Source organism: Rhinoderma darwinii, chromosome 1, assembly GCF_050947455.1.
Source record: "Rhinoderma darwinii isolate aRhiDar2 chromosome 1, aRhiDar2.hap1, whole genome shotgun sequence".
NCBI classification, from domain to species: Eukaryota; Metazoa; Chordata; class Amphibia; order Anura; family Rhinodermatidae; genus Rhinoderma; species Rhinoderma darwinii.
This window is the reverse complement of record NC_134687.1, coordinates 318892042-318916903: the sequence shown is the minus strand read 5'-3', so window position 1 is coordinate 318916903 and position 24862 is coordinate 318892042. Positions and strand designations below refer to the sequence as shown.

Genomic DNA, 24862 nt, shown 5'->3' with positions numbered 1-24862 from the left:
GTGGACCTCTTGTGCTCTCATACACTGATTGAACGCCATTTTGCCCTAGTCCCCCCACAGAGCGCACATATCGTTGAAAGCACCCTTACATAAAGCATACGCAGTTTATTAAGCCAAACAAATACAATGTATTGATCCCCAGCACGAACACATAGCGTCTAATAGAATAAGACCTCCGCTCCTGCACTTTAATGCACCGCGCACTACACAACTTCCGCCAGTAAGCAGTCACATGGTACTGAACACACACTTCCTGCTACGCCCGTATACTTCCTCACTCGCTGCTACGCGATGACGTCACGAGGATGCGCCAGTGGAAGTGTCTCTCGCTGGCTCCCGTATTACGTACAATCCCCGCGCCTATGAGAGGCGGAGTCTTTTGTTGCTGACCTCCACCTTCGCAGCGCTGTGCCGGTAGAGCTCGCCACTCGTAGGGAGAATTTGACAGTAGTGAAATCATGTTCCGACTGGAAGGTCTTGGGCCTAAAGCTGATCCTGAAGAGATGCGAGCTAAGATGCGGCAAGATGTCATCAGCTCAGTGCGAAACTTCCTCATTTACGTGGCTGTGCTGCGGCTCAGTAAGTGACAGTCACGCGGTCATCTCTTCCCTGCACTAATATATATGTTAAAAAAAATTCTAATGTTATTAGTGTTTACCTCTTGTTCTGACATGATGAAAAAGATGCAGCTTTCTCCACCACTCCTCTTACTTTTTCCATAGGGGGTCTAAACACACTTGGCTCTTTTACTGTGGTTGCCTTTTCATGTTGTCATGAGGTGCTGGGGAATGAGACATACGGATCCCCAAAAAAATCTGAGTATGCCGTGAAAGTGCTGCTACCGCTGCATTGTCATGTATATTACAGAGGTTGTCCTTCAGAAAGAAGCCGCCGTGGTCAGCACCCACGGCAAACAGCTGATTTTGCTGCGGGCAGTCACACTATTCCCCTTCAAATGAATGGTCGTCACGTAATAAAGGGAGTCAGGAGTAGGGGACTCCCCTCTGATGTCCATATTCCATAATAGGACATGAAGGCTTTTCTTCATGAGATGGCCCCTTTAGCTGATCTGTCATCAGACTATACTGCACTTTTGTAAGGCCGCATGGTGTGAGGACAGGTCCGCTCTTATATTAGCCCTGGTGGCACAAAATGGACTAAAATACACCTGTGAAAATGGCCGCCTTGTACCGCAGGGCTGAAAGCAGAAACTGTTGGATGGTGCTACCCTGTGTCCACCATGGATCTTTTGGGTAGATCGGTCACTAGGAACTACATAGGTACTAAAGAAGGTGAATGATCATTGGCTGATTGCTCCAATTTCTCAAATTTTTCTAGGAACAGTGTCACTCTTGTCCATGGGTTATATCTGGTACTGCAGGAATACCAGATCTATATGGACAAAAGTAGAGCTGTTTCTTAAAGAAAAATAAACTCTTATTGCTGATTTTTATTTTTTAAGTTTTTATTTATTTTGGTCCAGACCATCTTCAATTCCATCTTGACCACGGTGTCCTATATATAGTTAGTAAGGTGAATCATCCTGTACAGAGGGCATGGAGCTCTAAGTATTGACGGAGGACTTGTGTGGATCTTGGGTTAATAACTAGTCTTTAATATTTACCTTTTTTTTTTTTTTTGACAGCTCCTTTTGTCTTGAAGAAATTGGACAGTATATGATGAGATGACCATTCCAAACTGATTTATCGTCTTTTAAACTATGGACTGACCAACCTTAAGAGTTGAAGCATCCGCAACAAGTTTTCAAGAAGAAAAATTTCAGTTGTGCAGGATATCTAGTCGCATGAAAACGAACGGACGTCACCCATGTAATGGTTCTAGTGCCACTTCTCCATTCCTTTGTATGGTATTCGATTTGCATAGGGACATATGCAGAGGCCTTTCTATGACTTTTTCTCTTTTGTTTTAAATAAAGTATTTCCTTTGGTGTAAGTTAAGTACTTAATAGAATTCCTTAAGTTCATTCTTATGTGGCTAAATTTGAAATATTCCTGCCGACTACAACATGTCTTTTGTACCGGACACTCAAAAGGAACCAGTAACTTCAAGCCTGCCTAGTCATTCATTTAATTGGATTCGCCTACGATGTAACATGTGGACCTCAGAGGTAATGAATATTGGGTACGATGGATTTTAACATAGACGATCCTTATGGTGTTGCCAGTAGATAACTCTTTTAGAAGGGTCTGTCAGCGGTTTGTCTCTCACCCCATTGAAATAAACATGCACAACATGGCAGACCTTGCATGTTTATGGGGAGCTACAGCACAGAAAAAAGTGGGACATAGAATAAGATTAAAAACACAAAAAAAACAGCCATACTCACAAATTGGGCAGGTCTAATCCCAGCAGGACACAGACAGGTCAAAAATGGCACTGAAGGAAAGTGCTCAGGTGTGTTAAATAATAATAGCCACTCCCACTAGCCTTGAGGGGAGTGGCGTGTAGTAAAAAAATAAATGAATTGTGTATAATGTGCAAGTAGTAATATGTGTGAAATATAGGGGGCAGTATTGAGTATAGTGCATAAATGAATTGTGAATGATATACAAGTGGTGAATAATGTGTAAAATATAGGGGGCAGTACTGAGTATGGTGCATAAGGGTCAGGAATGTGAGTGATGCATGAAGTGTGGGTGCAGTGTGTAAAACATGGAGGGATAATGCGTAAATCATGAGGCACAGCTTATATAGCCTGGTAGCAGCCTATTTGTAATGCCATGATAATACATAGAGCGGGCTGCCCTGCTCGCTATGCCAGACAGCAACACACCATGCTCTCCCAGCATTGAAGACCTGGCTGCGTTCAAAAAGTAGTAAATATAATGCAAGTAACCATGGAAAACTGGTCCCAAAAAATCGCCTACAAACATCTGCCCATTGATTTCAATGGGAAATACAGCGTTCTGTTCTGACAAGGTGTTTTTTTACGCCTCGTTTTCCAAAAATGGCACTTAAAGACTCCCGCGAAAAAGAAATGCATGTCACTTCTTTGGACGTTTTTGGAGTCGTTTTTCTTTGAATCTAGAAAAACAGCTCCGTATTTTGAGACATTTTTATTTTTTGTGTGTGTGTGCGTGCACATACCCTTACTGATTCAGCTAGCAGCAGCGTTCTGCAGATTCTATGTAAAGTGGATACAAAGAAGCTGCAGCACTGAAATTAAGGCAAATTTTTAATGTGTGTTAGTAAAGTGCTGTCTTTTTAAAGGTTTACATAGCCTTCGAGGTCCTTTTACACGGGCAGATCTTCTATAGTTAAACGAGCGCAGACTGACAATAAGGCACGTCGATCGGTGCATGTTTGCTCCATTTAAATTGAGCAATGATCTCTCCCCTATTTACAACTCGTCTCTGTTTTTCCAGCCTCCTGGGATGATGTTTCGTGTTACCGCTGCAGCCAATTACAATCTGCAACGGTCACATAGGACGATATGTCATCCTAGGAAGCAGACAGCACAGTGATCAACTGGGGAGCAGGAACACATTGCTACGGGAGACCAGCGGAGGTAAGTATGATTAAAAAAAAAAACTGCTGCAAAATTATCCTCTGCAAATCTGGCCCCTGTGAATATACTCTTAGGCTGGGTTCACACGACCTATTTTCAGACGTAAACGAGGCGTATTATGACTCGATTTACGCCTGAAAATAGGGCTACAATACGTCGGCAAACATCTGCCCATTCATTTGAATGGGTTTGCCGACTTACTGTGCAGACGACCTGACATTTACGCGTCGTCGTTTGACAGCTGTCAAACGACGACTCGTAAATTGACTGCCTCGGCAAAGAAGTGCAGGACACTTCTTTGCAACGTAATTTGAGCTGTTCTTCATTGAACTCAATGAAGAACAGCTCAAGATTACAGGCGTCAGACGCCTCGCATAATACGAGGAGCAGCATTTACATCTGAAACGACGCAGCTGTTTTCTCTTGAAAACAGTCTGTCATTTCAGCCGTAAAAGCCAGCTAGCGTGTGAACATACCCTCAGGGCTACGATACGACTTGAGTCAACTGTTTCATGACTTTGGAGCTGCACAATAGAGAAATTTTTATAGGAGGGAATGGAGTTGTACTATTTATGCTTTTGCTACAGGGATCACAGAAGCTGCATCTTTGAGGCAACGTACAGAAGTATCTCAACGTATTCTAAATAAAAAGTATTTTATATTATTACAAGAAAAAATGAGCTAAAAAGTAAAAAAAAAGAAGCATATTTTTCTCAAACTATGAGCCTAAAAAAGCACAAATATGTATAAAAGTAATTTGAAAAGAAACCTGCATTGGTCATGAAAGTAACATCGAAAAAATTTTGTCACTAGCCCAACAAATAAAAAAAATTATAGCTGTTTAACAAATGCTAAAAATGTCTAAACGGTGCCTGGTCCTGAACCGGTTAATGAGTAACTGTACTTTCAGAAAACTTTTGATACGTCATAGATATTACATACGTTCGGCTGTGATCGCCCCTCCTTGTCAGACTGAAGCCGGCACACATAGAACATCAATGAGCCCGGCTTCAGCCTAACAAAGAGCGCCGATCACAGCCAAAGGTTCAGGGTGCTTAAGCCGTACTGTACATGATTGTTGGCTACGTAGAATTGCCAAGGTTTGTTCTGTGTTGGTGGGGATAATAAGCCGGAGAAAGTTCCCTCTGCTGTAGGCAAACATTACAGACATCTGACTAGGCAGTTACAGCTCATGAGTTGCAGGTGTTTGGTACAAAAGCCCTGGAAAACAAGGTTATGTTTCTGTCTGAAAAAAGTTTAATTATTTTGGACTGTGAATTCATTACAATTTACAACGTACAAAGATTATAATAGATCACCCAGAGGTTTACACATTTATAAAGAGATATCACAATATCAAGAAGACGCGGATTTAAAAGCCATGTGGGAACAATTGCATATACAGCATTCATTAAATTTGGCAGAATTGATTGTCTTGCACTGAAAAATAAGAATTACTCTTACTGGTAAAATGGTTTCCATGAGTCCACCATTCTAGCACACTAGGAGGATGATCCCTTGACCTCTGTAGGGACAGGAACTGAGAGAGGTTAAAAGGCCCCATCCTCTGCCTCCCACCATTGTGTACCATATCACTACACCGGAAGGAACTAATTACTTTTATTTGTATGTTAACGTCACATACCACTGAGAAGGTAGAGTGAGTAAATATATGCCGTCATGGTGAACTTATGGAAACCGAATTACCGGTAAGACTAATTCTTATTTTCCACTTCATCCACCATAACATCACACTAGGAGAATACTCAATGATATGGTTTAGGGTAGGACTACCGCTTGGAGTACTTGACGGCCAAAGGCCAAGTCTCTACTGGATGAAAGATCTAGCCTATAATGTTTAGCATAGGTAAGGGAGCTAGCCCTGGTAGCTGCCATACAAATCTGGTCTAAGGATGCCCCCCCCCCCCTTTCTGCCCATGATGAAGCTGTGGATCTGGAGGAGTGGGCTTTGATGTTTATTGGTACGGATTTTCCCTCAAGAGTATAACAGTTTTTAATTGTTGTTTTAATCCATCTAGCTATGGTAGCTTTTAAGGTTTTCTGGCCTTTGTTTTTTCCCCAATATTGAATTACGCCTCATGCACATAACCGAGTGTGCCGTCCGAGTCCCGTCAGTGATCCGAGGAAAGATAGGACATGTTCTATCTTTCCTCGGATCGGAGACTCAGACCATTTTTCACGGACCTGATTCACCCGCTAAAATGCATGGGTTCGTGAAGATGATCGGGTGCCACTCGGATGCCGTCAAAAACGGCCCGAGAGGCACAACGGTCGCTTGCATGAGGCATTAGGAGGTTGGAATCTTTACGCCAATCTGCAATAACCTGTAAATATTGTAAGACTTTTCTTCTAACATCAAGACAATTAAATTATTTTTCTTTTTGTGCATTTGGATTGCGACAAAATGATGGAAGAACAATTTCCTGACTTCTATGAAAGTCTGAGAAAACTTTCGGGAGAAAATTAGGGTCTAGTTTTTATACGATTTTATCATCTGTTATCCTCAGATATGGTTAGTTTTTGGATAGTGCTTGTATTTCACAGAGCTTCCGTGCTGTGGTTATGGTTATTAAAACGGCTACCTTAAAGACAACCTTTCACATCCCATACATATGCAGCTGAGTGCAGCATGTAATGGGCAGGGCTGTACAAACCCTGGGGCACTATAAAAAAATGTCCTATCTTCCCCCGTTTTTTAGATATCGGCGTTATATTTGGCGCCCGATATTTAAATAACCCCCTAAACTGTCAATGGGGCGTGTAATTGGCAAGGGGGTGTGTAACATCGCTGTGACACTGTCCTATCAGCTACGGACAGTGCCACAGCAAGAGCTAAAGAGAGGAGAGCGTCTGTGCGCGCACAGCTGAACAAGACTGATCTCTCGCGAGAGATCACACAGTCTTGTCCTTGTCTGCCGAGAGCTGAAGAGAGAGTTGTTTGCCACATGTAGCACATTTCTTGGATCTTTTAAGCCCCCTATTCTTAAGTTTCTGGGATCCCTCTTTCTCAACCTGATAAATGAGAGAGAGAGATCCAGCTAGTACAGACTTTACAATATTTTAGACCAAGCATAATATCCCTCATGGGGAAAAACTCACAGGAGTAGATAGGCAGGAGACCTCAGATTCATCAAACTGGGACCCCACCGGATCGGTGTCAGGGAAGGACATTTTGGTTAACACAGACCTCATAGCAGGATGTACGTGGCAAGCTTTCTAAATAGGCCCGACCATTTGTCTGTTCCATGCTCCTGATGCCGTCCCCTGACGCCACTTCCGCTGGAACGTACACCAAGCCGCGTATAGACTTAGCTGACGTTGGAAGGCCATGATGCCTGGTGGAAGTACTACACTCCATCCGGCTTTAGTCTCCCGGGACCGCAAGTGGAATTTCGCTAGGGGGAGGGAAGCCGCCGGGCACGTTCCCCCAAATGGATACCAGCCACAAGGAGGAAAACCACAATCCTGACCACCATTGTTAAGGCTTCCCCCCAGGGGGAGAGGATTCTCTCTACATCCTGACCCTGTAGAGACAGGAAATACATTGGTGGGAGGCTGAGGGTGGGGCCTTTTAACCCCCTTGCAGTTCCTGTCCCTACAGAGGTCAACGGATCATCCGCCTAGTGTGCCATCATGGTGGATGAAGTGGAAAAGAATATTCCTTGGCAAAGGAGGAGCTTGAAAAAGCAAGACAGAAAAGACTGACAGAATTACAGTTCCAATCATATATTTAAAAAGTGGATGGAAAGATCAAACCTAGCCAGTCGGAAATCAAGAAACGTAACAAAAGATACGTTTATCAGGGATAAAAGTGACTTTGATAATGGCCATGTCTTCAATTGGAAAATAAGAAAGTATAGTAGACCCCCGAGAATCCAATAGAAAAACCCAGATTTCTGGACTACCGATTCAGGATCAGACTCAAGCCATGGCGAAGAAGGGTGTAATGTCCGTGGTCGCTGACCACAAACTCCTTCCATCCGGTCGACGCCCTTCTCTTCTGAGATATCTGCACATGCGACCGTCCTGTTCCACAGTGACCACCAGGGTGCGCTCGCAAGCTCAGTCCGGCCTTAAGGAGCCAGGTGTGAGATTGAGCTGATTGCTCCCAAAGCACCCTGGACTATAAGAGCTCTGCCCCCTCCCTGTATTGCCTGAACTTTGTTGTTGTTGCTGGGGAGGAAGACGTCGGCAGGATGAGAGGGGTCTGCGGCCGTTACAGTGCCCCCCCCCCTTTTGCCCCCTCTTCTTGGGTCCAGAGCGAGAAAGGAATTTCTTAATGAGAATAGGGGCATCAAGATTCTCTTCTGGTTCCCAGGACCTCTCCTCAGGACCAAACCCTCTCCAATCCACTAAATAGAAAGGCCTTCCTCCTACCCTCTTGCAGTCCAGGATCTCCATTACTTCGAACATATCGAAGGAACCCCTGGGCGCAACCGCAGGACTAGGAGTCTTGCTGTAGCGGTTCAGCACCACAGGTTTCAGTAGGGGCACATGAAAGGAGTTGTGGATTTTGAGGGTAGGAGGCAGCTGAAGCTTATAGGACACTGGGTTAATTTGTTGCAGGTTCTCAAAAGGTCCAAGGAACCTGGGGGCAAATTTGTATGAAGGCTGTTAGGGATCTGCCAGGTACTTCATCTAGGTATACTCCTGGGATTAATCAATCCACACCTGAGGCCAGACCTGTTCGACTGACACCATCTCCCACCAACCAGGGTGGCAGGCTCAGGAGTGGGAGAGCCTATCGCGGCCTGGTCTGTCAGAGTTAGCTCCGCCCCCTGTCCTTTATTACCTGCCCTGTTCTCTCCCTCAGTGCTTGTAATTCTTTTGGATTCCTGGCCCCACTGCTGCTTGCTCCAGCCTGCTTCTGCCGTGCTTCTGCCTTGCTGCAGTTCTGCTTGACCTGCCTTGCTTTGCCCCTGGCTTGCTTCTGTCTCCTTGCCCGCTTGGGTGTACTCACTTCGTCCTGGTCCTGACTGTCCGTTCGCCGCTCCGTTTCCTCGTGGCGTTCCGTGGCTACTGCCCCTTCCCTTGCATGTTCCCTGTTTGTTTTCCTGTGCACTTAGACAGCGTAGGGACCGCCGCCCAGTTGTACCTCGTCGCCTAGGGCGGGTCGTTGCAAGTAGGCAGGGACAGGGCGGTGGGTAGATTAGGGCTCACTTTCCCTTCACCTCCTTCCGGCCATTACATAATTACAAGCCCTTACCTAGTCTACCATTTCTCCTACGCTGACGCTATCATGGACCCCCTTGAGACCCTGGCCCAGCAGATGCAGGGCCTCTCCCTACAGGTCCAGGCCCTGGCCCAAAGGGTCAATCAGGGTGACGCTGCTTTAGTAGTACCCCTCACCTCACCTCTAGAACCCGACCTCAAGTTACCTGACCGGTTCTCAGGGGACCGTAAGACGTTTCTCTCCTTCCGGGAGAGTTGCAGACTATATTTCCGCCTAAAGCCCCACTCCTCAGGTTCCGAGAACCAGCGGGTGGGTATCATCATATCCCGACTCCAGGAAGGGCCCCAAGAGTGGGCCTTCTCCTTGGCTCCTGACGCCCCTGAACTTTCCTCTGTTGATCGTTTTTTCTCTGCCCTCGGACTCATTTACGACGAGACTGACAGGACTGCCTTAGCCGAGAGTCAGCTGGTGACCTTACGTCAGGGTAGGAGACCGGTTGAGGAATACTGTTCTGATTTTAGGAAGTGGTGCGTAGCTTCTCAGTGGAACGATCCGGCCCTAAGGTGCCAGTTTAGGTTAGGATTATCTGACGCCCTGAAGGATCTGCTGGTTAGCTACCCCTCGTCTGACTCCCTTGACCAGGTTATGGCCCTAGCAGTACGACTTGACCGACGTCTCAGGGAACGTCAGCTAGAACGCTTCAGTGTGCTCCCCTCTGACTTTTCTGCGATCCCCCCCGAGGTCCCGTCTCCTCGCCCCTCCACGGAGGACTCGGAGGTACCTATGCAACTCGGGGCCTCCATGTCCCCTCGACAACGTAGGGAGTTTCGCAGAATGAATGGTCTCTGCTTCTACTGTGGGGACGACAAGCATCTACTGAACACCTGTCCCAGGCGCAAGAATAAGAAGCCGGAAAACTTCCGCGCCTAAGTGATCATCGGGGAGGTCACTTGGGCGCACAGGTATTTCCCGTTAATGTGAAACGCAATAAAATTTTGCTTCCCTTTCAGGTCTCGTTTGCTGGCCGGTCTGCCACGGGCAGTGCTTTCGTGGATTCTGGCTCATCTGCTAATATCATGTCTGCGGAATTTGCTATGTCTCTAAAGATGCCTTGTATTGATTTACCTTATCCTATCCCTGTAGTAGGAATCGACTCAACTCCCCTTGCTAATGGTTATTTTACTCAGCATACTCCTGTTTTTGAACTCCTTGTGGGCTCCATGCATTTGGAGCAGTGCTCTGTACTGGTGATGCAGGGATTATCGTCTGATCTGGTTTTAGGCCTTCCCTGGTTGCAGTTGCATAATCCCACGTTTGATTGGAATACTGGGGATCTCACCAAATGGGGTAATGAATGTCGTATGTCATGTCTTTCTGTTAACTCTATTTCTCCCCGGGAGGAGGTAAACACGCTTCCTGAGTTTGTTCAGGACTTCGCCGATGTGTTTTCTAAGGAGGCCTCCGAGGTGTTGCCCCCCCATAGAGATTACGATTGCGCTATCGATTTGGTGCCTGGTGCCAAGCTTCCTAAGGGTAGGATATTTAATCTTTCATGTCCTGAACGTGAAGCCATGAGGGTGTATATCCAAGAATGCCTGGCCAAGGGTTTCATTCGCCCCTCGACTTCTCCTGTAGGTGCTGGCTTCTTCTTCGTGGGGAAGAAGGATGGTGGTCTTAGGCCGTGCATTGATTATCGTAACCTGAATAAGGTCACCGTAAGGAACCAGTACCCACTTCCTTTGATTCCGGATCTTTTTAATCAGGTTCAGGGAGCCCAATGGTTTTCTAAGTTCGATCTACGGGGGGCATATAACCTTATCCGCATCAAAGAGGGGGATGAGTGGAAAACTGCGTTCAACACACCCGAGGGTCATTTCGAATACCTGGTCATGCCCTTTGGGTTGTGTAATGCCCCTGCTGTCTTCCAGAATTTTATTAATGAAATCCTGAGAGAGTACCTGGGTAATTTTCTTGTTGTGTACCTTGATGACATACTGGTGTTTTCCAAGGACTGGTCCTCCCACGTGGAGCATGTCAGGAAGGTGCTCCAGGTCCTTCGGGAGAATAATCTGTTTGCTAAGACTGAAAAATGTGTCTTTGGGGTACAGGAGATACCATTTTTAGGGCAAATCCTCACTCCTCATGAATTCCGCATGGACCCTGCCAAGGTTCAGGCTGTGGCGGAATGGGTCCAACCTGCCTCCCTTAAGGCGTTACAGTGTTTTTTAGGGTTCGCCAACTATTACAGGAGATTTATTGCCAACTTCTCGGTCGTCGCTAAGCCTCTTACGGACCTTACCCGCAAGGGTGCTGATGTCCTCCATTGGCCCCCTGAGGCCGTCCAGGCCTTTGAGACCCTCAAGAAGTGCTTTATCTCGGCCCCCGTGCTGATTCAGCCCAACCAAGAGGAGCCATTTATTGTGGAGGTTGACGCTTCCGAGGTGGGAGTGGGGGCCGTCTTGTCCCAGGGTACCAGCTCCCTCACCCATCTCCGCCCCTGTGCTTACTTCTCTAGGAAGTTTTCGCCCACGGAGAGTAACTATGATATTGGCAACCGCGAACTTCTAGCCATTAAATGGGCTTTTGAGGAGTGGCGGCACTTCCTGGAGGGGGCCAGACACCAGGTAACGGTCCTTACGGACCACAAGAATCTGGTTTTCCTAGAATCGGCCCGGAGGCTTAATCCTAGACAAGCTCGGTGGGCACTATTCTTTACCAGATTTAATTTCTTGGTTACCTATAGGGCTGGGTCCAAGAATATTAAGGCTGATGCTCTGTCACGTAGTTTCATGGCCAATCCTCCTTCTGAGAAGGATCCTGCTTGTATTTTACCCCCTGGTATAATCGTCTCTGCCACGGATTCTGATTTAGCTTCTGATATCGCGGCTGATCAGGGTGCAGCTCCCGGGAACGTCCCTGGGGACAAACTGTTTGTTCCCCTGCAATACCGGCTGAGGGTACTCAGGGAAAACCATGACTCCGCTCTATCTGGTCATCTTGGCATCTTGGGCACCAAACACCTCATTACCAGAAACTATTGGTGGCCTGGGTTGCCTAAAGACGTTAGGGCTTACGTCGCCACTTGTGAGGTTTGCGCTAGGTCCAAAACCCCTAGGTCCCGACCTGCGGGCCTACTACGTTCCTTGCCCATTCCCCAGAGACCTTGGACCCATATCTCCATGGATTTTATCACCGATTTGCCTCCATCTCAGGGCAAGTCGGTGGTGTGGGTGGTAGTCGACCGCTTCAGCAAGATGTGCCACTTTGTGCCCCTTAAGAAGCTACCTAACGCCAAGACGTTAGCTTCTTTGTTTGTGAAACACATCCTGCGTCTCCATGGGGCCCCAGTCAATATCGTTTCTGACAGAGGGGTACAATTTGTTTCCTTATTTTGGAGAGCTTTTTGTAAAAAGTTGGAGATTGATCTGTCCTTCTCCTCCGCCTTCCATCCCGAAACTAATGGCCAAACGGAAAGGACCAACCAATCCCTGGAACAATATTTAAGATGTTTCATCTCTGACTGTCAATTCGATTGGGTCTCATTCCTTCCCCTTGCTGAATTTTCCTTGAATAACCGGGTCAGTAACTCGTCAGGGGTCTCCCCGTTTTTCTGTAATTTCGGGTTTAACCCAAGATTCTCCTCCGTCTCCCCTGGTTGTTCCAATAATCCTGAGGTAGAGGATGTTCATCGGGAACTGTGCACTGTCTGGGCCCAGGTTCAGAAGAACCTAGAGGCGTCCCAGAGCGCACAAAAGATTCAGGCGGATAGTAGACGTTCTGCTAACCCCCGGTTTGTCGTCGGGGATTTGGTCTGGTTGTCGTCCAGGAACTTGCGCCTTAAGGTCCCGTCCAGGAAGTTTGCTCCCCGATTTATTGGACCTTATAAGATCATTGAAGTCCTCAACCCTGTATCCTTCCGTCTGGAGCTCCCCCCATCATTTCGCATACATGACGTCTTCCATGCCTCCCTCCTTAAACGCTGCTCCCCGTCCTGGTCCCCCTCGAGGATACCACCTGTTCCCGTTCTCACCCCTGAGGGGGTGGAATTCGAGGTGGCCAAGATTATGGACAGTAGGATGGTCCAGGGCTCCCTCCAGTACCTGGTCCATTGGAGAGGATACGGGCCGGAGGAGAGGTCTTGGGTACCTGCCCGTGATGTTCACGCTGGGGTATTGATCAGGAGGTTCCACCTTCTCTTCCCCACTAAACCGGGTCCCCTTAGTAAGGGTCCGGTGGCCCCTCATAAAAGGGGGAGTACTGTTAGGGATCTGCCAGGTACTTCATCTAGGTATACTCCTGGGATTAATCAATCCACACCTGAGGCCAGACCTGTTCGACTGACACCATCTCCCACCAACCAGGGTGGCAGGCTCAGGAGTGGGAGAGCCTATCGCGGCCCGGTCTGTCGGAGTTAGCTCCGCCCCCTGTCCTTTATTACCTGCCCTGTTCTCTCCCTCAGTGCTTGTAATTCTTTTGGATTCCTGGCCCCACTGCTGCTTGCTCCAGCCTGCTTCTGCCGTGCTTCTGCCTTGCTGCAGTTCTGCTTGACCGGCCTTGCTTTGCCCCTGGCTTGCTTCTGTCTCCTTGTCCGCTTGGGTGTACTCACTTCGTCCTGGTCCTGACTGTCCGTTCGCCGCTCCGTTTCCTCGTGGCGTTCCGTGGCTACTGCCCCTTCCCTTGCATGTTCCCTGTTTGTTTTCCTGTGCACTTAGACAGCGTAGGGACCGCCGCCCAGTTGTACCTCGTCGCCTAGGGCGGGTCGTTGCAAGTAGGCAGGGACAGGGCGGTGGGTAGATTAGGGCTCACTTTCCCTTCACCTCCTTCCGGCCATTACAAAGGCACCTTCAGACGGATATTCCTAGAGGACAGCCAAACTTTGGTACTTGCAAGATATTGCTGCAGCTCTCGCAGAGTCAGCTACGGGTACCTGAGATGTAGCCGAAACAGGAAGAGGGATTCTTGGATGTTGACCGTACACAATGTAAAATGGTGAGGAAGTGGTGGACTCACTTGTGTGATTGTTGTATAAGAACTCGGCCCACGGAATAAGCTGTACCCAGTCATCATGCTGCATGGAGATGAAGTGGCGGAGATAATGCTCCATGATCTGGTTAATCCTCTCGACTTCACTATTGGACTGGGGGTGGTAGGCTGAAGAAAAGTCCAATCTCACATCCAGGAGTTTACAGAGGGCTCTCCAGAATTTTGAGGTGAACTGAACCGATCAGACACGATGTGAAGGAGCAAGCCATGCAAGCGGAAGATGTGCTGAATAAAGAGATTTGCCAGTCGAGGAGCAGAAGGTATATCGGTCAGCGGGATAAAATGTGCCATCTTCGAGAACCGTCCCACCACCACCCTGACAGTATTGCATCCTGCTGAGGTTGGGAAGGTCTGTGACAAAGTTCATCGCAATGTGCTGCCAAGTGGCATTGCGAACAGGCAGAGGTTGGAGCAGACGTCAGGCTTGGAGTGAGCAATCTTGTTGAAAGCACACACAGTACAGGAAGAGGCAAAGTCCACAATATCTTTTGGGCCGGTTGGGCCACCAGAAAGGACGAGTTATCAGGTCGCGAGTTTTACAAACACCAGCGTGCCCAGCCAGTTTGCGGCTGGGTCCCCAGCGAAGAATTCTTCTCCTGTGTGCCAACCGAACAAAAGTCCTCCCCAGAGGGATGTCTCTAACTTGCAAAGGATTGGCAGTGACAATGCTGGATGGGTCTATTATATTTTGAGGGGTCTCCACAGTGTCCTCTATTTCAAACGATTTGGACAGGGCATCGGCCCTCACATTGTTGTCAGCGGGACGACAGTGGAGCACAAATTGGAAACGGGTGAAGAACAGCGACCACCTGGCTTGACGGGGGTTTAGCCGTTGAGCCAACTGGAGATAGGTAAGGTTCTTGTGGTCGATGATGACCAGTAACTCCCGATCCCCAATAGAGTAATTGCGCTCTGCGGAGGAGAAAAGTCATAATACAATCATGCAATAATGTAATTACCCACAGATATTGCTTCTATACTAAATGCTTCTATACTAAATGTTATTAAGGCTATTAAGGCTATTTAACTACAATGGTTATTAACTCTAACTGTGACTGACTGGTACGAACTCTTACTAAACACTGACCAATTGGATGTTGGATACTGGATATTACTGACTACTAATTGATTAGTAACTTCTATCAATTCCTGCTCTCTGCTTATTGCTTGCCAACTCCAAGCTCCTCTCATACTAACTGCTAACCAATATATATGTCACAGAGCGGGGTGTGGACCCACTGGGCCATACTGCGTAGCGGAGTAGCAGCTGGCCAACAAGGTACAAAACAATGTCTATAGTTCAGAACGGGTACCTGAGGCAATGTAGACAGTAGCAGATGCAGGACATGACTTTCACAGCAGGTGACAACGTGGATGCAGCGGGAAGACCCGACTTGACTTTCACAGCAGGTGGCATCCTGGATGCAGTGGAAGGCACGACTTGACTTTCACTTGTAGATACGATAGCACGGGATACAGGGTACAGGCAGCAGGAACGGGTAACACTGGGAACTGGAAAACACTAGTAGACAATTTGCAAGACAAACTAGGGTATACAACAATGCTCAGACAAGGAACCAGTGGGCAGGGCCCCTTATTATAGTCCAGCAGCCATTTGGGCTGATAATTGATGTTTGACAGTTGGACGCGTACTGGCCCTTTAAGGCCCTGGAGGGAGCGGACGCCGAGAAGAGAGATGTCCATGGCCGGGATCGTCAAGGGGTAAGTCTGAACGATGACCCCCGGCCATAGACGTAACAATATAGACTACATACCACTGCATACCAGTGCATACTAGTGTAATAACTAGTGTAATAACTACGAATAATAGCAATAATGGGACAAATCAAAAAAGCTGAAAACAGCTCAAACAGTGGTTAAATTGCATTTGCTCTACTTTTACCGCTATAATAGCGCAAGTTCGCGGACGGTAGAAAATTCTAAGATTATACTGCTAGACTGCTTAAAGCTCTCAAATTGCTTGCAAAGTACTATATTATATTTATACCTAATTATTATATAATACTGCAAGATGGATAAGCGGATATATTAGTCAACTCGTGCAAATTGATTTATTGAGTATTACTACAACTCTAGTTATTTTACTTGTCACATCATTGCTTAACCCCTTCAGGACTGAACCTGTTTTGGCATTCAGGACGAAGCCGATTTTTCAAATCTGACATGTGTCACTTTATGTGGTAATAACTCCGGAATGCTTTTGCCTATCCAAGTGATTCTGAGATTGTTTTCTCGTGACATATTGTACTTTATGTTAGGGGAAAAATTTGGTCGATAAATTCAATATTTATTTGTAAAAAACACCAAGATTTAGAGAAAATTAGCAAAAATTAGCATTTTTCTAAATTTAAATGTATCTACTTGTAAAACAGATAGTAATACCACACAAAATACTTACTAGTCTATATTTCCCATAGGTCTACTTTATGTTTGCATTGTTTTTTGAACATTCTTTTATTTTTCTAGGACGTTACAAGGCTTAGAACTTTAGCAGCAATTTCTCATATTTTCAAGAAAATTTCAAAAGCCTATTTTTTCAGGGACCAGTTCAGTTCTGAAGTGGCTTTGAGGGCCCTATATATTAGAAAGTCCCCATAAATCACCCCATTTTGAAAACTGCACCCCTCAAAGTATTCAAAACAGCATTCAGAAAGTGTTTTAACTCTTTAGGCGTTTCACAGGAATTAAAGCAAAGTAGAGGTGAAATTTACAAATTTCATTATTTTTTTCGAAAATTCATTTGTAATACATTTTTACAAATTTGTACAGAAGGTTTTACCCAAGAAATGCAACTCTATATTTATTGCCCAGATTCTGCAGTTTTTAGAAATATACCACATGTGGTCCTAGTGCGGTAATGGACTGAAACACAGGCCTCAGAAGCAAAGGAGCACCTAGTGGATTTTGGGGCCTCCTTTTTTTAGAATATATTTTAGGCACCATGTCAGGTTTGAATAGGTCTTCTGGTACCAAAACAGTAAAGACCCCCCAAAAGTGACCCCATTTTGGAAACTATACCCCTCAAGGAATTTATCTATGGGTATAGTTAGCATTTTGAACCCACAGTTTTTTTGCTAAATTTATTTGAATTAGTATGTGAAGATGAAAATCTACTTTTTCTGTGAAAAAGCTTAGAAATTTACAATTTTTACAAGGAATAAAGTGGAAAAAACACCCCAACATATGTAAAGCAATTTCTTCCGATTATTGCAATACCCCATATGTGGTAATAAACTGCTGTTTGGACCCACAGCAGGCCTCAGAAGAGAAGGAGCACCATTTGGATTTTGGATTTCTGATTTTGCTGGAATAGTTTTCAGTGCCGTGTCGCGTTTGCAATGCACTGGAGTTATGAAAACCGTGGACACCCCCCAATAGTGACCCCATTTTGGAAACTACACCCCTCAAGGAATTTTTCTAGGGGTAAAGTTAGCATTTTGACCCCACAGTTGTTTTGCTGAATTCATTGGAATTAGTCTGTAAAGGTAAAAATCTACTTTTTTTCTGTAAGAACTTAGACCTTTTTAATTTTTACAAGGAATAAAAGAGAAAAAGCACCCCAACATTTGTAAAACAATTTCTCCTGATTACGTAAATACCCCATATGTGGTAATAAACTGCTGTTTGCACCCACACCGGGGCTTAGAAGGGAAGGAGCACTATTTGGCTTTTGGAGCTCAAATTTAGCTGGAATAGTTTTTTGGGTGTCATGTCGAATTTGAAAAGCCCCCGAGAGACCGAAACAGTGGAAGCCCCCCAAAAGTAACCCCATTTGGGAAACTACACCATTTAAGGAATCTATCTAGGGGTATAGTGAGCATTTAGGCCCCACACGTCTTTTGCAGAATTTATTAGAATTAGGCTGTGAAAATTAATATCCACATTATTTCTACAAAAATGTTGAATTTTTTCAATTTCACAAAGGATAAAGGAGAAAATGCACCCCAACATTTGTAAAGCAATTTCTCCCGAGTACGGCAATACCCCACATGTGGTCATAAATGTTTTTTTCATTAGAAAGTAATTAACCCTTTTCGAACTGATCCATGTTTTTCTTTTTCGTTTTATCTCCCCACTTTCCGAGAGCCACAACTTTTTTATTTTTCCGTCAATAGAGTGGTGTGAGGGCTTATTTTTTGCGGGACGAGCTGTAGTTTTTATTGGTACCATTTTTTTGTACATAAAACTTTTTGAGCACTTTTTATTACATTTTTTGGTAGAGCAAAGGTGACCAAAAAACTGTGATTTTGCAGTTTAAAATTCTTTATTTTTCACGTCATTCACAGTGCGAGTTCAATAATGGTATATTGTAATAGCTTGGACTTTTACGGACGCAGCGATACCAATTTTGTGTATTTTTTTTATTTTTTTACATTACTTTAGAGAAAAAAATGTGAAAAGGGTTTATTTTTGGACTTTAAATATTTATTTCATTTTTTCCACTAATAATAACTATTTACTTTTGTTTTTACTTACTGTCGTGGAAATCCATCGCTCAAAATATATTAGACTGAAATTTATATGAGTCCAAACAGACTCTCAAGGCCAGACCCCATTAGTCAGTATCCTAATTAGGATATTTCACCGATATATATCGAGAGAGGAGAAGAAAACACACAGACTCTGCTGATATGTTCAAAAATACTCCTCTGAAGGATTTATTACCAGACTCAAACTGTTAAACTGAAATTCAGAAGGGGTGTAGGCTTGAGGTAAACCAATCAGAGACAATGTAACAATATTTGTTATTCAGTAAAAAGCATACAATAAAATACATCCCAGATACATCATTATAATTCTTCACACATTAGGTTTTGCAGGTGTCTTATCTCTCTTGGACAGAATGTTCTCGTGGAGATGGGGGGAGACCTTCCCTCACGCATACTTGCCATCCTCCCATCTCTCTCCCTGTCCATTCTTTACCAACTTCATGGGAACCAAGGTCAAAGATAAAACATACGAAATCAACATTACTTGTATTAAAGGAACAATGACTTTTCTATTCACTACAATAAAACCAAGATGGGAACTCCAGACAAAATGGCTGCTGCACGAAACTAAATCATTTAAACATTATCATCACTTTCACATAATACATATCTTAGTAATTCGGCATCCTGCTTGATAATTCACAATGTAATTTTATACAGAGAATATAAGCAAATAAATCATCCTTCACAATATTTTATTAGTTCCCCAAGGAGACTTGAACCAGCGATCGTTAGATCACTGGTAGAATACACTGCAATACTAATGTATTGCAGTATATTGTAATTTTTACAGGCTCCTGTAACAGCGTGATCGCTGTTTCTGTCCGTTAGTCCCGGGTGTCAGCTGTAATACACAGCTGACATCCGCAGCGTATGGTGCGGGTTCAGCGCGTGAGACGCTCCATATATCACCCCCCACACCAAGACATGCTATTAAGTCATGGTGCGCGAAGGGTTTAATGTGCAGCGGATGGTGCAGAGTGAAAATTACAATTTTCCACTGATGTGCCATTTTAGTGCACTATATGTTGTGCCCAGTTTGTGCCACAAATACCTCATAAAATATTACCCGGGTTCTCCCGGGTATGGTGATGCCATATCGGTGGACGTAAACGGCTGTTTGGGCACGCTGTATAGCTCAGAAGTTGAGGGAGCGCCATTTGGCTTTTGGAGCGCAGATTTTGCTTGGTAGTAGCTCTGGCGTTTTGCTGGTATTTCAGTTAATAATGTGGGGGCATATGTAGGCTGGGCAGAGTACATCAGGCATAATAAGAGGGTATAATAATTGGGTAAATAAATAATAATCCGCAGATATGTGGCCAGTGTCGCACTTATAAATGGCGCCCGATCTTATCCGCTTTTGGAACGCTCTGTACATTTTGCATCGCCATAATCTGGGAGCCGGAACTTTTTTTATTTTTTTCACGACTGGAGCTGCGTGAGGGCTTATTTGTTGCAGGACAATCTGTAATTTTCATTGGTACCATTTTGGGGTACATGCGATTTTGTTGATCACTTTTTATTCCATTTTTCGGCAAGCCGGGTGACGAAAAACCATCAATTCTGACAATGATTTTTATTTCTTTTTTACAGCATTCACCCTGGGCTATAAATGACCATTATATTTTATTCTGTGGGTCGGTACAGTTACGGCGATACCAGATGTATATAGTTTTTTATGTTTTGCAGCGTTTGCGCAATAAAATAACTTATTTAGAAAATAATTTATTTTTTGTGTCACCATATTCTGAGAGCCATAATTTTTTTATTTTTAAGTCAAAAAAGCTGTGTAAGGGCTTGTTTTTTGCGGGACGGGTTGTAGTTTGCATCGGTACTATTTTGGCGTGCGTTCGACTTTTTGATCACTTTTTATTGTATATTTTGGGAGGGGTGGTGACCAAAAAATAGTGATTCTGGCATTGTTTTTCATAAAAATTTTTTGCCGTTTTCACCGTGCGAGAAAAATAACATTATAGTTTTATAGTTGGGGTCGTTACGAACGCGGTGATACCAAATATGTGTACTTTTTTTTTACGTGTTCATTTTTTTTCCTATAATAAAAGACTTATTATAGGAAAAAAAAGCAGTTCTTGTTTTTGTCACATATAACTTTTATTTTTACACTTTTTTTAAAACATTTTTATTCTTTTTTTTACTTTTTTCACTTGTCCCACTAGGGGACACTTAGACTTGCAGCTTTGATCGCTGCTGGAATACATTACACTACCTACGTAGTGTAATGCATTCCAACTGTCATTATGACGTGACAGTCACTCTACCAGGAAGCCTACGATGACCACCCTCCGGCTGGTCCTCGTAGGCTTCTGTACATGGCAGCCCGGAAGCCATTGTCTGGCGTCCGGTTGCCATGTGTACCATCGCCAGCCCCCGTGATTTCACATGGAGGCTGCCGATCGGCGCTAAACACCTTAATTGTGGCGTTCAAAATCGAACACCGCAATTAAGGGGTTAACTGCCGAAATCAGCGGCGATGGGCCGCTGATCGGCAACGGGGAATGCAGGGCAGATAGCCTGCACAGTTAACCGCCGCTGCGGTGTAGCGCCGCGCGGCGGTTAACTGTCAAAGCACAGACGTAACTGCTTGTCAAGGTGCGCGAACTTACTGCACACATTGACGTGGAAGGGGTCAAAGAGCTATACTATACAGTCTAACAAGTCATATCAATACATTAATGACTTTATATCTATATGCTCCTCTTTGCTAATTGCTCACAGGATGCACTCTAAAATTAATTATACACTATTCTGCTACTTGCGGATATTAGCTACTAACTGTTGAGTCTCTGCTGGTCTATCATTAAATTAAATCAAATTCTATTAGCACAGGTTAAGTGACGCTAAGGCCGGATTCAAACGAGCGTGTGCGTTTTACGCACGCAAAAAACGTGGCGTTTTGCGTGCGCAAAAGGCACTTAACAGCTCCGTGTGTCAGCCCCGTATGATGCGCGGCTGCGTGATTTTCGCGCAGCCGCCATCATTATGACACTCCGTTTGGATGTTTGTAAACAGAAATGCACGTGGTGCTTTTCTGTTTTCATTCATAGTTTTACTGCTGTTGCGCGAATCACGCGCGTCCCAAGGAAGTGCTTCCGTGTGGTGCGCGTGATTTTCACGCATCCATTGACTTCAATGGGTGCGTGATGCACGAAATACGCACAAAGAACGGACATGTCGTGACTTTTTCACAGCGGACTCACGGTCTGCACGTCCCCATAGACTAATATAGGTCCGTGCGACGCGCGTGGAAATCATGCGCGTTGCACGGACGTATATCCCGTTCGTCTGAATAAGCCCTAAGTCTGGGCCATCAGTGATTACATCTGTAATCACTAATAATAGGAAAATAGTATAAGAAAGTTGATAAAACTTGGTAAAACTTGGTTAAAACTTGGTAGAGGTTGCTACTATAACGGGACATACTAAAAAGGCAGTAAAAAAAAAAAATTCAAAGCTTACTACCTTTTTTCTAACTAAGCAAGGGGTAAATTTGGACCCAGAAGAAGATATACACTCCACAACGATGAATTCTAACACTATCTCTTCTGCTAATTCTGTGGACACTATTAATTTATCAGAAAAATCAGAAGAGAGTGTATTAGATGAGGAAGCATCCCAGACAAAGGATGAGGAAAAAGCAACCCAGAAGAAAGATAAAAATCAAAACCAAATAACTGTGGAAATATTGCAAAAAATTCTGGATAACTTACATCATGGAATCCAAAAAGATATCAAAACTATGCCATCAGAATAAAAAATGGAAATACAGCAGTTGGGGACCGCACTTCTGCAATAGAAGAGTAAACCTCGAATTTAACAATAACGTGCAATGCCCTAATAGATGTAAACAAAAAATTGATGGAAGCTCAAAATATAAAGCTAATGGATCTTGAGGATAGATCAAGACGTAACAATATTCACTTGAGAGGTATCCCAAAAGTGATAACAGATGCAGATCTGTTGAGATATATATGGGATTTGATGTCAGCGTCATTACCAGAGGCAATGGACACTGTAGCGTCCATGGCCACGGGCCGTCGGGTTTACTCACCTCCCGACGCCCGCAGCCATGGATCTGTGAGCGCTGGTCCCCATCTCCTGCCTAGGAGACGCCAGCGCTCACTTCCGCTCCATTCTGCTGTGTCCCGTAGGGTGCACGCGCACGCTCGTGCCCGGCCTTAAAGGGCCAGCGCGCGCATAAAGGAAATTATCATCATCAACTGCCATGATTTCCTGGTCTATAAGAAGGCCCCAGGCCTTCTGGTCCTTGCCTGAGCATTGTTAGTTTATCCCAGTCGGTCTTGCAAATGGTCCCTTAGTGTTTCCCGTTCCAGTTGTTACCCGTGTCCTGTTACCTGTTCCTGTATCCCGTACTGTTCTTGTTCCTGTGCCTACCAGTTTTGGAGTCGTGTCTACTGCACCTAGTGTCGTTTGCCACGTCCAGTGTCTTCTGCCATGTCCAGTGTCTTCTGCCACGTCCAGTGTCGTTTGCCATGTCCAGTGTCTTCTGCCACGTCCAGTGTCTTCTGCCACGTCGAATGTCTTCTGCCACATCGACACTGCTCGCTACGTCTGGCGCTACCTGTTCCATCCGTGCTGAAGCCACAGCCACCGTCTGGACTAGTTCAGGTACCCAAGCGTTACTATCTACTATTGACTTTCATATAGACTGTGACCTGGTCAGCTGCCTCTCCGCTACGGCGGAGAGGCCTAGTGGGTCCACATACCCTGTGACCGTGACAGTACGCTCAGGCCATGGAACCCGCTGGCCAGCCGAAGACCGCAGTCCAGAAGATACAGACGGAGATGCATGACCTACGCACACGTCAGAATCAACTCCTTGAGGCTGTGAATTCTATCCTGGTCTGTCTGGATCTACTCACTGTTCCACCCCCGGTTCTTCCTCCTGAAGCTGTTGCTGTGCCAATGCCCGGTGCTCCTCCTGTTTGTTCCGGATCCACAGTTCCTCTGCCGCTTCCTCCTTGCTACGACGGTGATCCCAGACCATGTAGAGGATTTATTAACCAATGCACGGTTCATTTTAGGCTACGGGCTCATCTCTTCCTGTAATGTCGGGGTAGGGAGACAGACAGGTGAGCCCTAATCTACCCGCCACTCAGTCCCTGCCTACTTGCACGGCCCGTCCTAGGCAACGGCGTACAACTGGGTGACGGTCCCTACGCTCAATAAGTGCACGACAGACAAACAGACGAGGGTACACAGAAGCTAAGGGAAATGAAGCAGTTGCCCAGGGCAACACCGTGAGCAACAAGAGTAGTGAACGAGCCGAGTCAAACCAGGAGTGTACGAGGTACCAAACGCAGAGCAGGAGAGTAGTCAGTAAAGCCAGGGTCAAATTGAAGCAGGGTCAATAGTACAAGCAGGAACAGCAGAGCCAGGAAAGAGGACAGAATCACAGGCAAAAGAAAAGCAGGAAATGAAGGTATAAATAGACCAAGGGCGGAAGCTAGCGCCGTCTGGCCAGGCTGTGATAGGTTCTCCCACTCCTCAGCCTACCAGCCTGATTGGTAGCAGATCGAGTCACTCTATCAGACCTAGGAGCAGATTCAGACTGATTAATAACGGGCGTCGACACAGAAGCGGTGTCTAGCATATCCTTTACAGTACCCCCCCTTTTATGAGGGGCCACTGGACCCTTCCTAGGTGGACCTGGCCTATTAGGGAACCGAAGATGGAACCTCCTGAGCAATATTTTTGGGCAATTATATATATATTTTCAGCACTTTATATACTCACACACTTATTAATTAATAATACCTTTTTTCGCATTCCTTACACAGTATTACACCAGGTATGATTCATTTCACATGTATTTTCAACACTCCATTGATTTTCCATTTCTCCATATACACATTTTTCCACTTTAATATATTTAATTATCACAGGTCATCATATTTTACTTTTGTGTCAGTACATGACAATAATAGCATTGTCTTTAGCCTTTTTTCCTGTACTTTTTTGTGATGAGTTATATTCAGTACATTTATATCCAAATTGTATTGCTGCTCCAAATGTTCATTTCCATCTCCCCTTCAATTTTTCATCATGTCCTCTCCTTGGTGCGTTTATCCTGTCAGGCATTAGTTTATATTCACTTACCTCATATGACAATCTTTGCTGTGCTGTGCGCTTACGTCAGGGGGAGTGGCTGGCCTACCTTGCGGTCTGTGTGTCTCTATCGCAGTGGGCATGGTTTCACGACATCAGACGCCGCTGACCTACACCCATCTCGATGACGCGGGACCGGAAGTGTGCCGTTGGCCATCTTTATACCTGGCGCATGACGCCAAAACAGGCAAGCACATTATTATTATTTTCTGATATATCCTCCTACATTTACCTGATTGGACAAACTAACCTTAAATGGAGGCCTCCGCTGGAGAGACGCCACACCCGGACGAAGGCATTCCGCGAAACGCGTGTCCTATTATCTTTCCTATGCAGTTCTGTTTAGGCCTTTTCCTTGATATTACTGATGATCTTACTCGATTGTCACCTATATACTATACCTGTATCTTTACATGTTGTTTCACCCTTCATTTAGGG

General features: G+C 45.2%; 1 protein-coding gene across 1 annotated transcript; it reads left to right on the top strand.

The window, feature by feature from the left end:
- The first annotated feature begins 294 nt into the window (after nucleotides 1-294).
- Nucleotides 295-1958, top strand: TOMM5 (translocase of outer mitochondrial membrane 5). Its single transcript, XM_075851456.1, has 2 exons — nucleotides 295-579; nucleotides 1646-1958. The coding sequence occupies exons 1-2, from the start codon at nucleotides 459-461 to the stop codon at nucleotides 1678-1680; spliced, it is 156 nt and encodes a 51-aa protein (XP_075707571.1). The 5' UTR covers nucleotides 295-458; the 3' UTR covers nucleotides 1681-1958.
- Nucleotides 1959-24862: the final 22904 nt, after the last annotated feature.

Coding starts and splice junctions, on each gene's coding strand:
- TOMM5 (XM_075851456.1), top strand. CDS start 459: ATGTTCCGACTGGAAGGTCTTGGGCCTAAAGCTGATCCTGAAGAGATG. Junction 580..1,645: donor CGTGGCTGTGCTGCGGCTCA/GTAAGTGACAGT, acceptor TTTTTTTGACAG/CTCCTTTTGTCTTGAAGAAA.